We start from the raw sequence: 16,541 nt of genomic DNA, 5'->3' as shown, positions 1-16,541 counted from the left end.
GCTTTGAAATTACTTCTGATCCTACAGCTGGTAGTATATTACAACGTTGGACCTCAAGCCCATACCTCAGGCTTCAGTGCTATTCCTAAGCCAACGTGCTACCACCATCTACCACTGGCCACAGAACACACTCCAGAAAAAGAAACCTAATCCTAATCTGTCTCCAGCAATATGCTGAAGGGCTGTGACCCAGGTTCATCACCGGCCAGTGTCCATCTGTGTCATCCGTCTGTGTGCGGCCTTCCTTGGCATTCTTCCCTGGGTCAGGGCACCTCTGGTCACTGACACACACCAGGCCTCCATCCCCAGCCTGAGGGCCAAGTCTCTCTGTTGCTCTTGGATATCATTAAGGTAGTGTTGAGCAGGGGAGTTCAGTTCTGATGAGGACAAGTCATAAATGGGCAGATGAGAATATGGATTCAGTTCTCTCGGGCAGTGTGTCTATGACTTTAAAGTGCACATGAATCACCTGGGGGTCTTGTCTAAATGCAGATTCTGACTAAGAGAGTGCCCAAATTTTCTATTTCTCACAAGCTCTCAGGCAATCCCGAGACTGCTGGCCCACAGACCACACCTGGAGAAGCAAGATCTAGATTAGAGATGCTCATACATCTTAGCCACTCTTGGGATAAACAGCAAATCAGTGGGCTAGTAGCTTTCTTAAAAAGCTGAGATGGAAAAATTTGACCTTAAAAAAAAATTTATTTTTAAAACTTGTTTATAGAAGGAACCCTGAGATGAAAATTAAGAGGTCTTACAAGTTTACACATATCACATAGCCCACCTATGCTTCAATGTCCCCAGTTCTGAGTTGAGAGTAACAAATATTGCTTCAAGGTAATTAATGCATATGATACTGTTTGGAACAAAACCATTATGGAAAATGCAGATTGTAATCTGTGATTTTTTTTGTATTTTTTCTTTGTAGGAGATGTCAGTGAAAAAAGGGATCCAGAATGATTACTAACCTATGACTCCCAACAGTATGACAGGTATCTTTTTTTTTTTAACATTTTCTTTGTTGTCTTCATTTTTGTTCCACCTAAAGTGAAATTATAGGTTCTTAAAGATTAACTTGCGAGTTTCAGCAACCATTATTTCCAAACCAATAAGTGTTATTAAATCCTGTGAATACATCCCTACAAACGTACTTCCATGTTCTTCTGACGTTATAAGATGCATCCTCCCCAGAAAGGTGATGGAGAGAAAATGACTATTCAATTTTTAGCCATCCTTTAGCCATTGAACGCTGTTTGCTATTGTCTTTTCTTTTTCTTTTTTTTTTTTTTTTTTTTTTTTTTGAGACAGGGTCTTGCTCTGACACCCAGGCTGGAGTGCAGTGGTGCACTCATGGCTTACTGCAGCCCCAGCCTCCCAGGGCTCAAGGGATCCTCCCACCTCAGCCTCCCAAAGTGCTTGGATTTACAGTGAGCCACTGCACAGAGTGTATGTTTACTTCTTACAGTCATTCCAATTAATATAATAAATGGCTCTACATACTTTGTGACCACAGAAAGTGTATATTTTCAAAAGTTGGCTGTTTATTCCATTCAGCAGTAGAGTCAGAATGGAATATGATTAGGTCATGTAAGGTATAAGTCAGTTATAAAACTCTTAGCAAGGGTCAAAGGAGAGACAGAATGATCTTAGAGGAATACAAAGTTGCAATAGTGCAAATTCTTTGTGCAATTTATAGAGCGATGGTTGTACACTCAAAGGTGCGAGGGAACAGGCCGATAACACCAGTGATGGCAAAGGTTGGGTGAAAGGAAAAACAAAGCTGGAGAACTCTAGTTCTCTCTAAAAGGAAGCCATCTCCCACTCTAAGCAATCACTGACAAGAAGGAATGAAGCCCCATGTGTTCACAGATTTCAAATTTGCAAGAGAAGTTGGAAATTCAGATTTTAAATGAAATATCCTAAATGTTAGATGTTAGCAAATAACTTATAAAAATCTTAGAGACGTATGGCTCAGCCAAGATATGTCTGCTAACTAGAATCAAGCCATGAGCTGTCAGTTTATGACCTCAGCTACATACCTTCCAGCCTAGCAGCAAGCCCACCGCTGTCCTTTTTGTTACCATGGCAGCAGGGCAGGTCCCCATAGACCTCTGTGTGTCGAGGATGCAGCCTAACCTTTGGGTATCTATTCATGTCATCACCCAGTGATGAACTAAACATGCAGGATGGATTGCTCCAAGAACTTATTATCCAGTAGACCTGAGAAACTGAAGCAACTGGAAGTTGCCATTCAGCTTTCTGAAAGTTTTGAAGCCTCCCAAAGACCATAAACTTTATCTCTCCCAGCATCTTTGCCCAGCCTCTCTACCCACCCATACTGGAGCTCCTGATACAGCAAAAAGATGGGGTGCCTGGGCAAACCACAATGATTCATGCCTGTAGGAGGTGAGGGCACTAGAATCACATATCTTATTTCACATCAACAGGCACCAAAATGCACCTACTCCAACATCTATTCCACTGCCAGCTAGGTCAAATTCTCCGCCACTAAAATCGCACTCCTTATGTCATAAACAAACACATTCAACCTTAGCTACAGCCTCAATGTTTCTGTTGAGATGAATGGGAATCGCAGTCAGAAGGAGTGATGGCCTAAGTCTTTGCAAGCACACACAGGTGTGAGCACACAGATACCAGACAGCAGGTAGCCACGCTGCAAACTGGAGGGACAGTATTCCTTTCTGATAAAGGACAGTGTGAGAGCAGGTGCTATAAGGATGGCTCTCTACTCCATGATAATTTGCCCACCTGAAAAAGTGTCCAAAGATTTAGACTCAAAGAACATACCCCAAGACATATGAAATGGCAAAACATGGTATAAAAGTAGGTAATAAAATGGTCTTCGCCTGCTGTGGGGATTAGTTCTAGGTACAGCGCAGTTCATCTAGGCAGAGTGACCATTCATTCTCGCCCCTCTGGATCAGCCCCTCTGGCAATTTTTGTTGTTGTTGTAAAGGGCCAGTGAATAAATATTTCTGGCTCTGTAGCCCATACAGTGTCTGCCATAATTACTCAATTCTGCCATTGTAGCATGAAAAGCCATAGATTATATATAAATAAATAGGCTTGGCTGTGGTTTACTAGAAATGTATAAAACTGGCAGCAGGTCAGCTTTGGCCCATAGTTTGTGGACCCTTGTTCTAGAGTCCAGGGTGGTCCGGGCAGTTCCCTTCTAGGGGCAAACCATCTCATTACTGAGCAGAACCCCCAAGGCTGAGTGAGCTTGAGAGCTGAGCTAGGAATCTAGGCCCACTCGCAGACAACTCTAGGATAAGCCAGCTTTTCAGCCCGTCTTGTGGAAGCTGGGATGCTTTCCTCGCAGACTGAGCCAGAACCCCAGCTGCCTCCTAGTGGAGGAGGGAGTTTTCACTTCCAGCATTTGCTTCATAGTGGAGAAACTAATTGTAGCTCTGTTTTCAAAAGAAACATACTCCAGACACATATACATGTATCTGAAGTATATGTGTGTGTGTGTGTGTGTGTGTGTATATATGTATGTACAGTTTATGTTAGTGGGCTCAGATGAGAGAATCGTTACTTTAAATGCCCTTGTTTGTGTTTGAGATAAAACAATGTTCTTTTCCCTCTTCCGATTGCAGTGCGCTTAGGGTACATGTTTTAAGAAACCCAAAGGAAGACCGTAATGAAGTTATAAGCTGTCAGAACTAAGTGCTTGATCTAGGAGCATACTTCAAAGGCCAAATATGTATATTTTTTCCTTTGAAAAGCATAGTAGGTAATATTACTACTATTCAACACAGGAAATCAATTAAACCCTTATGAAAAGAAAACCATTTTTTAAATGATCAGTAGTTAATATTGAATCTATTTTCCTAAAACAGAACAGGTCAACATTTTCAGATGAAGGAGGCATGTTTTTGTAGGTTCTTTCAACCACAGTGCTTATTAAATTTATGTACTTTGCACTAACTCGAATGAATAATTGTTTATTTTTTGAGGTTACTTAATATCAGCTACAGTAGAGTCAGATTCTGCCAAAATTTTCTCACTGTTTTACGCCACCTAATTTGAAATTAGGACTATATGAAATCGTTCATCGAAAAGTGCGATTCCTTCCAACCTCAGTAGAAACAAGAAAAAAAAATACAATTCTTAAAGAAGGAAGTGAGAAAGTACCTTAATAGAGTATTTTATCAGTCTGGAATTAAGCATGACTTCCTAGATAATATGAGGGAAATTCTGCTGACATTGATGACAATATAATGAGCTCTATTCTGAATAAAAGCATGATCCACAGCATAGGGAAATTTGTTCTAAGATATGAGTAGCTAAAATGTTAAATACCAAAGTTAGAGGCTTTTGGCCTTGACTGAACAGGAAACCAATAATTCAAACTGTGCTGGAAGAGGCAAAAAAACAAGGACCTATTATGTTTGCGCTGAACCTGGCTGTATGAAATTAGGATATGGCATAAAGCTGGCAAAGTATTTGATGTTTTCATTGAAACTGGGCCTCCAGTAATTTAAAGTCACTCTATTATGACGCCTTTCATGTGAATAATATATTACCCATTCAGTTATTTAACTCGGACTTCTTTGTGACTTGCTTGTTTGTTTAACTTCCCTCCTGTGGGAAGGTATTTTCTTTGTCAAGGCATTATTCTTGAGTATCCCTCAGTAGCAGGGAAGGGATATGTGCCAAGATAGATGGGAGCTTTCAGATGTTACCCCAATATTTTCCGCCATGTGATCTTTGTACTGTTTCTTGTGAGCTTGCTTTGGGAGGGGCTCATTTGTTAAGCAAAATTGAGAACAACACGAGTTTTTTAAAATTTCCCTTATTACTACTGAGGTTGGGCATTTTTCACACATTTATTCGCCACTCACATTTCTGCATCTGTAACTTCCTTGTTCATAGTTATTGTCCATTTGCCCACTGTAGTTTTTGCCTTTTTCTCATTAATTGTAGAACCTGTTTATGTGTTATGGATATATGAGCTCTATTTTGGATTAAACCACGATCAACAGCATAGGGGAATTTATGCTAAGATGTGAATATGCTAAATGTTAAATATCAAAGTTAGAGTCTTCTTTTGCTAAGTTAACTAAGCAAGTCACTTCATCTCCCTAGATCTTGAATCCCTTACCTATTAAATGAGAACGTGAAAGCAGTTCATCCCTAGTTCCCCTTCCACTTCTAAAATCTGAATATTTATAAATCACATGTTCATAAAGCAAGGCATACATACACTGATGGTTGAGTATAAAGAAAAAGTGAATGCTGAGGCAATGCATTTTGTGTTTTGAGACTGTCCTGCTGAACAAGTTTTTCAGAGTCAGACAAAACATTTAAGTTGGGAAAACTCGGCATTTTATTGTGAAGCCCGTGCCATTTCTCAAAGGTGAAATTGTGAAGCCCATGCCATTTTTCAAAGGTAGACCTTCAGGTGTCCCTTAGGTTTTTTCAACTGCTTCTTAATGGCCATTTCTTCCTTCAGAAATAGTCACAGTGGTGCATATGTCCTACAACCTATGTAGAATGGCTCTCCATGGTTTCAAAAGGTTACTGACTGCAAAATAATGACACCATTCAAAAATAACTAGTGTTAACAGTGTACATATTGTTAACGTTTCCTGTTGTCAATAAACACGCTTCCTCAAAAGGATTTTGTTCATGGCCACTTAGTAATTCATCATATAGTGATATAGTCCCTGATTGTTAGGCTATTAACATAATATTGTTATAAATAATATACGATGAATACATATTTATTACATATATATTGACATGATGAATATATAACGAACTGCCTTGTACATAATTTTGCATCTTTCTGATAATTTCCTCAGGATAAACTCTACTATATTAAAAGAAATGATGGGTCAAAGGGACTGAACGGCTTTAAAAACTTTTTCTGTTTTCAAATTTTAGCCAGATTATTGGACCAATTGAGACATCCAACAGCAGTTCAGCCTCCGTTTAAGGATACACCCTCCAAATGTAGAAATTTTCAGTACAGTTAGCCTATTTGTTTGTTTTTGAGGAGGGAATTTATTAGGCAAAATTGTATCAAGCCTTTCAAAACTTTATATTTTTCTTCTTGATTATAAATTTGACTGTATACCTCCCCCCGCCCACACACATACACATTGATTGGTGACTCAAACTTCACCTTTTATAATGTAAGCTGTTTGTTTAACTTTTCTGTTGTGGTATTTGTCTTTTTCTTAATGATTTAGATATTAGGGAATTAATTCCTTTTCTATCATAAACAGTGTATATATTTTTCTCAATTTAGTACATATCTCTTCTTTTTGTTTATGGCAATATTTAACCTTTTTAAATTTTTCTTCCTTTGAAATAATTTTATACTTACAGGAAAGTTGCAAAATTAATACAAAGAATTCCAAGCCATCTTTTACCCTAAGTCTTAAAATGTTAACATTTTATCACATTTGCTTTAATCTTCTTTCTCTATCTCTATCTAATTTTTATTTCAAACCATTTACAAATAAGCTGTAAATATGGTTCCATAGCATTTTTGGACATACGAAAGTTTTTATTTATATATAGTGAGTTCTACTGAGGTACTATTTATGATTTATTTCTTTGTTGTCAAGCTTAGTAATATCTTCTGATGAGTACTGAGGGACAGACCTCAATGGGCTCTTTGGAATGTGTTAGCACTTTTATTTCAACATGTAGTTCTTTTTCATTAGATGCAGGAATGACTTGCTGAAGGTTGAAGATTTTTCTCTCTCATACTTACCTTTAACTCTTGCATTCTTACCTTTGTGCACCAAATACACAAAGTGGTGAGCCTCTGAGGCAAGGGAGGGCGAACCTGATTGGTGGAGGTCCTTCTGTCCCTTCTCCCAAAGTCAGAACAGCCAATCGCCAGGCCTTTGGGCTGGTTACAGGTGTAGATGAACTAATAACAGAAGCCAAAGGAGAGCAGCAATGCAGAGTGCCAACACGACCCTCGGCTCCCCTTCCCACAGTGCTATAGAGCTGGGAGGCTTTAGATACATGGACACACTCCTGGCATAGCCATTCTGAAGGGAAATCTGGAGGTTTATTGCACTTTCTCCTGAATTCCTGTCTCCCCAGATGTGATCAAAAATAAAACGTGGCCTTGGATTCCATACAGCCATCTATACACATTACGAATGTTGCCATGAATAGTTTGGCAGAAAGAAAAATAGCCCAAATAGCTAGCTCTACTGTTGGCTAAGCTTTGATTTTATTTCTTGGGTATTTAACCACACAATGTGATGAGGGCCTTTTTGCTCCTCGCTCTGCATGCTGTCACTTCTAAAATAAATAAAAATCTCACTGTCAGTAGGCTAGAAAGGAAGCATCCGTCTTCCCCCAAATTCCTTGAGGGCAGAAGGGAGGCCATTACACACATCACACTGAAAGTCTTTAAATTCATGCTCAGACGTCTCTCCCACAGATCCATGCTTCACAGGAACTGCTGAAACCTCACATCGTCTTCTCCCTCTCTCCCCAGAGGCTAAAACAATGATGAGTCTGCCGTACACACTGCCTCCCCTCCCCACTGCAGTCAGAAATCTGGACCCTCCTCTCCCCTCCCTCTTCTCCCCACTACTGCCTCCACCTTCAAGATTGTGAGCCTCTTCTCTCCACTTCCTCGATACGTATTTCCTTTTAAAACCCCACTCAGCAAAATAAACAGATCTTCCTTGGGACCCCGCTTACCTCGGAAAGCAAAGGAAGGGAAAACCATAAATATTTGTCATCTTACTTCTGTCACACATAAATTGGTAGAAGAGAAAATCACTCCTCGGCATCCATCCAGACTAGGGAAGAGAGGAGACCAGCACCTCAGTTCACGAGTTTCTCCAGTTTCTACCATAATAAGGGGCAAATCAAAAGACCACCAGGAAGAATTTCTGTACTGCTAACACATCACCTTTTTCTTTAAAAGAAGAGCAAATGCTCCTTTTTTCCTCATGAAACAGAAGGAACGGTAACTCTTCATGCGGTGTGGCTGGGTAAAAGATGCCCTGTAGGCTACCTGAAGAAGGACTGGTCCTCCTGTGTTCTGACTGTTTCTGTCCTCATCCCTCCACTTTAACTTCCTGAACTTCTCTTGGAAGAGAAACTTACGACAGAAAAGTAGGGAACTTCTGAAAGAGACCAGATTAACAAAATCTCACCAAATCCAGTCAGACTAGCGAAAACCTTCCCTCAAATCTCCCAGCAACTCTTAAACAATTACTTCTAGAACAACTTCAGTTTCCAAATTTGAGCTGCAGCTAGGTAATCAGGAAGTTGAAATGTCAAAAGGACAAGACTTTACAGAGAGGAGAAGATGGAAGCAGAAGAGTGAAAAAAAAATTCTTTCTCAGCAACTCCTGTATTCTTCCTAGAAGGCACCCTTTACAAAGCTGGCTTCTTCTCGTACTCCAATCCCAAGCCACACCCAACCCCATTCCACCTCCACTCCCACCGCCACCACAATCACCATCACACCAACCTCCACTACGATTATTGCCCCCCACATCATCATCCCCATTATCCCCACCATCACCATTCTGATAAACTCATCTCAGTCTCCTGCAAGCCCTGCTGTAACCAAGTGCTGCCCAGCACATCTCTACCTGATTTTTTTTCCCTAGCAGTCACAAATAACAACTGTAACTTAACAGGGTTCCATTATGTGGGGATGTATCCTTCTCTCTCTTCTCCTAAATGCCACTAAAGTCCACAGCAGTTGCATGTATATAGGTGCAAATCCCTTAAAAAGAAAACAATTTTCCCAACAAGAATTTGGTTTCTAATGATTATATGGTGTTATTTTGTTTGCAGTGAGCCAAGAGTTATTTTTATATGGCACCACGACCTGCCACCATTGCCATCTGAAAAGTCCCAGGCGCTTGTTTTATCCATCTTTGCTTTTCTTTCAAGTCTTAGCTATGCTGACATTCTCGCTCTGGAATTTGGCTGTGTTGTAAAAAGAAACTAGTGTGGAACGCCAGTTCCCCAAGCCTGCAGAGTGCAGATGCTTTCTTGTCTTGGTACTATAACTGAACTGAGTCATTTTCTCTAAGCCATAGTTCACACATTAGCAGGTTGAAGCCAATGTGGTGAAGTGTCTTGCCCAGGGCCACCACAGCAAACTGTTGAGTATTTGGACCATGAGTTCCCAAAGACTGGGGAACTGTGGGTTAAATGACTTCAAATGGTGATTATGTTTCTTTTGTTTTCTTTTTTTTTTTTTTTAACCTTGACTGAAGTTCTTTATCTTTATCGTGGTGCATTTCCAAGGAAGATGTATTAAGCATTCCTTCTTCTCCTTTTTAGTAAGCTCAGACCAAATTAATAAAATCTCAGCAAATTTAGTCAGATTAGCAAAAACCTGCCTCAAAACTCCTAGAGATTCAGACAATTGCTTCTAGAACAACTTCAGTTTCCAAAATGACAGCCAGGTGACCAGATATTTGATCCCTCTCTTTGGAAGAGGACCTAACTTTGTCCTGCTCAAACTTGGCTGCGTATTAGAATCCCTCTGGGAGCTTTCTTTTTGAGATAGGGTCTCACTCTGTGGCCCAGGCTGGAGTGTGGCAGCATGATCTTGGCTCACTGCAACCTCCACCTTCCAGGCTCATGTGATTCTCCCATCTCAGCCTCCAGAGTAGCTGGGATTAGAGGAACTCACCACTACACCCAGCTAATTTTTATATTTTTTGTAGAGATGGGGTCTTGCCATGTTGCCCAGGCTTGTCTCGAACCCCTGGGCTCAACTGACCCATCCCCCTCAGCCTCCCAAAGTGCTGGGACTATAGGCATGGGCCACCACACCTGGCCACTCTGGGAGCTTTTTAAAGTCCTGATGTCCATGCCATCCTAGACCAGTTTAATAGTAATCCCCAGGTGGGGGCCCAAGACTCAGCATTCTTTTAAAACTGTCCAGGTAATTCTAAAGTACAACCCAGTGGGACACAGTGGTTCTCAACTCTGCTGCCTATTACAGGTCAACTGGGGGGATCTGTTAAAAAATACCAGTGTCTGTGCCCCACCCCTAGAGATTCCAATAAATCGTTCTAAGGTGAAACCTCTGGTAGGTTTGTTTTTTTTAACTCGAGTGATTCTACTATGCATCTGGTGTTAAGAAAAGAGCTGTTGTTCTCAAACTTGGTGGTGGGATCAGAATCACTGGGAAATTTAGTTTAAAAGGAAAAAAAGTTCTAGCCAACCATCTTACCTAGTGACAAGTGCCTTGGCTTTTGTTGTGCTTACTCAGCTCTCCAGGCGATTCTGATGCACACAGAAGTTTGAGAATCACTGATGTAGAGGGTTCCCCCCCCATCCCCAGAAAATGTTAGTTTGGCCATCTGAGTACCTAGAAAAGAAATCTAAAATATTACCCTTTAATCTAGGCCTAACCTGACCTAGGGTGGGCAAATTGAAATGTAATTAGTGATGCTCTACTCCTGATGACAGTGTAGGTGTCTATTGTTACTTTTGCCCACAAATGACAGACTCATGGTTCCTGAAACCATGCATTGGACCAGTGAACATCAGCATCTTCACTTATCCAAATGACTCATCGGAACAGCAAACTCTCCAGCTCAAATGATCACACAGTCCTTTGGGCCTGCACTCCAAGGCCAGCATTTGTCATTCAAGAAATGGAACAGTCATGAGGAAACTTGTTTCTCTGTCCCACAAATGATTTTATAGGCATCGAGCTTAGAATCCTATTTTTTTTTGTTTTTGTTTTTGTTTTTTTTGAGACAGGGTCTCATGCTCTGTCACCCAGGCTTGAGTGCAGTGGTGTGATCACGGCTCACTGCCATGGAGATAGTGAGCCTCCTCCTCCCAAGGAGACCTCCCAAGCTCAGTTCATCCTCCCACCTTAGCCTTGTGAGTAGCTGGAACCACTGGCACACACCACCACACTCAGCTAAATTTTTTTTTTATTATTTTTTGCAGAGACAGGGTCTCACCATGTTGACCACGCTGGTCTTAAACTCCTGGGCTCAAGCAATCTGCCCACCTTGGCCTCTCAAAATACTGGAATTACAGGCATCAGCCACCATGCCTAAGCTTGGAATTCTATTCTGTGCTGCTTTAATGTATTGTTTTTAGATGTGCGGTGCTTTTAGTTATGGGGGGAGGTATTTATTTACTTATTATTTTTAATTTTTTAAATAAATGAAAGGACTTCCATTTTGGGGTCTGAAGAGAATGTAGCACTCTAGTGAGCAGTCCCCATACGGTTATTGTTCTCTGCCTGATCTACATGCTTAATTCACATGGGAAAATCTTAAAAATCCCAACGCTGAAAATGCTGAACTTTTCTCAAAGGATTGTGGTGAGGACGTAAGATTTATATAAATCACTTAACATAGAGTCTGGAGCACTGGGACACAACATACAACAGCCATCATGAGGGAGTACCTGGCACATAGTAGATACTCGCCAACTTAATTTATTGTGGACAAAACAGCCAACAGAATTATGATCCTACAATGGAAAAAAAAACAGATGTAAATGAGTGTTTGTACTTTTTTAAGAAGTTTGTTTTGCAGCTAAGCTTAAATGTCTATAGCTTTGCTTAGCCCATTCCCATAATTCATGTCTTCTCACCAGTGTCACATTCAAATTTAGCACCCTCGCTAGAATTTTCTAATTTTCCGTACAGCTAAGGACTTTTCTTTTTATAAAAAAAAAAAAAAAAAAAAAAGGCCGGGCGCGGTGGCTCAAGCCTGTAATCCCAGCACTTTGGGAGGCCGAGACGGGAGGATCACGAGGTCAGGAGATCGAGACCATCCTGGCTAACACAGTGAAACCCCGTCTCTACTAAAAAATACAAAAAACTAACTGGGCCAGTTGGCGGGCGCCTGTAGTCCCAGCTACTCTGGAGGCTGAGGCAGGAGAATGGTGTGAACCCGGGAGGCGGAGCTTGCAGTGAGCTGAGATCGGGCCACTGCACTCCAGCCTGGGCGACAGAGCGAGGCTCCGTCTCAAAAAAAAAAAAAGAGAGAGAGAGAGACAAAAAATTTCTTTGTTATTCTTTATTACTTTATGGAAAGACTTTTTTTTTTTTTTTTGAGACGGAATCTTGCTGTCGCCCAGGCTGGAGTACGGTGGCATAATCTCAGCTCACTGCAAGCTCTGCCTCCTGGGTTCACGCCATTCTCCTGCTTCAGCCTCCCAAGTAGCTGGGATTACAGGTACCTGCCAACACACCCGGCTAATTTTTTTGTATTTTTTAGTAGAGATGGGGTTTCTCCGTGTTAGCCAGGATGGTCTCGATCTCCTGACCTCGTGATCCACCCGCCTTGGCCTCCCAGCATGCTGGGACTGCAGGCATGAGCCACCACGTCCAGCCAGAAAAGATATTTTTAATGAAGCAGTAATCTAAACATAAGATTTGAAGCAAACAATTCAGGCAAAAGGAAGTAGATAGTTTTTCATACAATCTCTTCCTTTCTGCAATCCCTGATAAAATAAGCATCTTTAAACATTTGTTGCTATGATTATTATTGTTGCTTAATTTTTTAACAGGCATCAGTTCCTAGGCCAGCCAAGGCAAGGGACCACACCACACAGTATTTTCCTGAATGCCCAGCATCCTGCAGGATGTAGGACTTAGCATGATGCAATCACATCATGTAGGAAGTCATAGCAGAAAATGGGAGGGGAAACATACCTTCCCACTACTGCCAATAAAAAAGTGTGTAAAAGCACTGGCTTCCCATAATTCAATTTCATTTTACTTGCACGGTGTCAAATTGTGATTTTCAACTTTTTTTTTTTTTTTTTGGCCAAGATCCTCTCGTTATTTTATTCCAACACACACCTCCCTTGAATCCCATGCTTTCAAATATTTTACCTGCCAAACCACTTTTATGAAGTAATGGCATTCACTGACCGGTTTTTAACCACCAAAGACATATTTGGTTACTAATCTGATGTTTTCAATGAGCAGGATGAAATAATCAATGTTCTCACGCTATACATATGTATAGAAAAATTTGCATATCTTTTTCAAAAATCTGAAGGCATTTTTCACGGAAGTGTTGTAGACTGCCTCATATTTTTGTACAACTTCCCTTGGGCCTTTTCAAACTTTTTAAATGGCTCATAGTTTCCTCTGACACTGCTTTTATAGACCTCAGGTTAGAGACATTTGAATAAGAAAATTGTGAATATTCTTGTACCCCAATTTTCTCAACTCTAAGTAGGAATTGCATTCTTATATTGTTTAAATATTATATTAATGTCTTATAATTCTTATAATATTTATTATTTTAATATTATAAGTGTGTAATTCCTACTTAGGGTTGAGAAAATTGGGGTACAAGGACTATAGAACCATAAATGAAGCCATCAGAATACCAATTATTGCTGGCATTACCTTTAATCAAAAAAGTCTTTCAGTATTATTATAAAATCGTTCTTCAAAGATGTCTATGTAAATGAATATAAAATAGCCTATCAAACTCAGTAATGCATAATGAAAATATTCATGAGAATTTTAATCTTTTAACACCATGCTCTACATTAGATTAAGAAATTATTGGGATAAATCAGAACATTCGTAAATTCTTTAAGTTTCTCAACAGAAAATTCTAATACAATTTAACGTTTTTTGAGCATCTCAGATATTACATACTAAGCATATAAACATGACTGAGCAATAGTTCTTGCCTTTGAGAAGCTCAGAGTCAAGAGATCACAGTTTGTAAACACAGCAATTCATATTTTTAACATCTGACAAGACTCATGGAAGTTTAGCATTGGAAGGAATCTTAGAGACCATCTAGTTCAATGCCATGAAATTACAGGTGGAGAAACGAAGCGTATTAACTTAAAGTAATCAATGTGTGGCCCTGCAACAGTGCATCACACAAACAGTTCAGTTGTTTGCCTTCACACTTCTCACACCTTAAGCTTCCATTGACGCTGATTGGATTTTTTAAATATTGAATGATACAAAAGATAGCCAAGCTATTTAGAATTGTAAAGCATCTATTAGCAAAATAATGCTCTCCGCTGCAATAAATGAATCCCAAATCTCAGTGACTTCGCACAACAGAATTTTATTTCTAACTCATGTTAAGTCTAGTACCACATGTTCTTGGTTGGCAGGTGACACTTGTCAGGGTCATTTACAAACCCAGGTTCTTTCCTTCTTACATCCCCATCTACCTCTAGGACTTTAGAATTTTCTCCACTAAACAGAAGGAGAGAAAGACAATGAAACAAATCATGTAAGAGGTGTTTCACAGGCCAGGCCTGGAAATAGTGCCCAATGCTTTCATTCATTCTATTGGCTAGACCTCAGCCACATGGCCATGTCTCACTGCAAGGGAGCTGGAAAATGCAGTCTAGCTGTGTGCCCAGGAAGTAAGGAGTGCACAGGTTTTGATGATGAGTCTGTGTCACAAAGGGCTATACAAATGCATAATAACATTATGGAGGTCAGTTCAGGAAGGACTTGATCTTTATAGTGAAGTCACCTTTTTGTTTAAAAAGTGTCTGTTTCAGTCCTCTGACCCTCTTCCAGGTATTATCAACATTTCTAGACAGGGCTAGGATGGTCTGTTTTACACACCTTTCCTGGTTGCTGTTGGAGTTGGCATGGAGTAGTGAAAAGAAAACAGACTTTGGAGTCATGTGTCCTTGTGTTCAAATCCCCAGTTTTCCACTAAGTAACGTTGTGACTTGGGGCAAGTTGCGTAAGCCTCCATTTTCTCCTTGTAAAATGGGGACAGATAGCTTCCTAGAGTTGCAGTGTGAATTAATTAAATCATTTAGTAAACACTTATTGAGACCTTACTACATGTCAAGTCCTATGGTACACTCTGGGGAAATAGCAGAGATTATTTTTTTAAAGGCACAGAGCCTAGATTAATAAATGATGTATATACAGTTATTGTCATGAGAAAGCACACTCAATAAATGTTAGTACTCTTGCTTTTTTGGCCCTCTCTAGCTAAGCTGTGAAGATAGGTTCATCCCTAGAAATTCTAGATAGAATAAACTAGTGAATGATGGATCTGTAAGATGGATAGGTCAAGTGGAAAACGTTTCAAATGTTTCCATTGTTCCTGTTGTTTGAAATTGAATTGATAGGGTGAGAATGTTTATTTATGTCTATGAAGCATGTTTAATTTGCAAGGGCGTGAAACATAATAATTTGAGCTGCAAACAAATACTTGTTCAGTCCCAACAAGAGTAAACAGAGAAACATCAAAGTGGAGAGCCCTCTTCAAGACTGGTGGCCTTTCCATTGCTAAGCCTCCTTTACAAATGAGAGGAGGGTCTTCAGAGATGGTAAGTGTCTTCCTGAGGACCAGGAGGGCGGTGAATTTGCAGCAGCCCCTCCTACTCACTGACAGATCAGAAGGGGCATGCAAGATCCCCGAGAGAAGGAGGATAACACTGTGTCGGCATCTCAGACACTGCTGCAGCCTCGGTCTTTGGGATTCAGAGACTGGTGAGGGTTTTTGCATGAGAAACCGTCACCTTTGGTGCTCCTTGACTCCTTCTTGTCTCTCAACTTTTGTTTTATTGTTTTCTATGATTTCCAAATACAGTAGAGGACCTTTATATTGTTTTGTTTGATAGCCTATTTTTTACTCTCTTGCATCATACTTTCCAGGAAGCTCTGTTTTATTTCACTTTACTTCTCTTTTATCTTTTCACCTTAAATGCAGAATAGTCTGGAGGAGAAAAGGGGCACATAATGAGGACAATGGGTCTTCAAACCAAAGTACATACCATCTTGACTCCAGCTAGCCTTGCACCAGCCATTTTATATGCCCTAAACCACAGTTGCATTGCTGACCCCTAATGCCACAGAAGAGCTACAGGCACAGGCTTTGTCACATCCACCTCAAGTCCATTGTGGCGCTACCTCTTCAGCTGTGACCTTGGGCAAGTTGCTTTCCCTTTCTTAATACTCAGTTTCTTCACCTGTGAAACGGAGATGATCATTACTTATGTCAGTATTCATGTGAAGGTCAAAAGAAATAACGGAATGTGCATAGCATCATGGCTAGAATGTAGGTACTGAGCCTCTAATAATAAGTGACAGGTGCCATCATCATGATCCCCCACAGTGACCATATCTGCAGGCGAAATGCACCAACCTTGCCAGAAAAGCTGTGATGGGAACAAATGCAGCTGTCTTGTTATCTTGCTTCAAACTTAGAGGATACATTTTATATTCCCCAGTAACCAAATGCCATCCAGTTTTCCTGAACAACCCATTCCACAACTAAAAACTAAAGAGTCACAGGTTTGGCTCAGAAATGAGTCTTCTGGTCGCGCTTTCCAGGCCTGATTCTTGAGAACTACCCATTAATTTTTTAAATCCCTTTAGAATATTTGTGCAGAAGCCACCACTGAAAGTCTAAGACTAAAGCTCCCGGATCCTTTGCTAGGGCCTCCCTCCAGAATGCATCTGATTATGTTGTCTTCTCCTTTCCAGATAAGGATTTTTCTAAAGATCCTTCTGTATGTGGTTCTTCTCTACCCTATTCTCTAAGGAGAACTGGAAATATTGACCAGGGCTG

General features: G+C 40.4%; 1 protein-coding gene across 12 annotated transcripts in view; it reads left to right on the top strand.

The window, feature by feature from the left end:
* Positions 1 to 16,541, top strand: part of THRB (thyroid hormone receptor beta) — a 367,645-nt gene that overhangs the window by 261,520 nt on the left and 89,584 nt on the right. For all 12 annotated transcript variants that reach the window (XM_038002320.2, XM_038002325.2, XM_038002326.2 and 9 more), the window contains one exon: positions 929 to 992. In XM_038002320.2, coding sequence (XP_037858248.1) covers positions 971 to 992 — 22 coding nt within the window. In that variant the 5' untranslated portion in view covers positions 929 to 970. The remainder of the gene's footprint in view (positions 1 to 928; positions 993 to 16,541) is intronic.

Source organism: Chlorocebus sabaeus, chromosome 15, assembly GCF_047675955.1.
Source record: "Chlorocebus sabaeus isolate Y175 chromosome 15, mChlSab1.0.hap1, whole genome shotgun sequence".
NCBI classification, from domain to species: domain Eukaryota; kingdom Metazoa; phylum Chordata; class Mammalia; order Primates; family Cercopithecidae; genus Chlorocebus; species Chlorocebus sabaeus.
The sequence above is the reverse complement of the archived record's forward strand: the minus strand, read 5'-3'. Positions and strand labels throughout refer to the sequence as shown.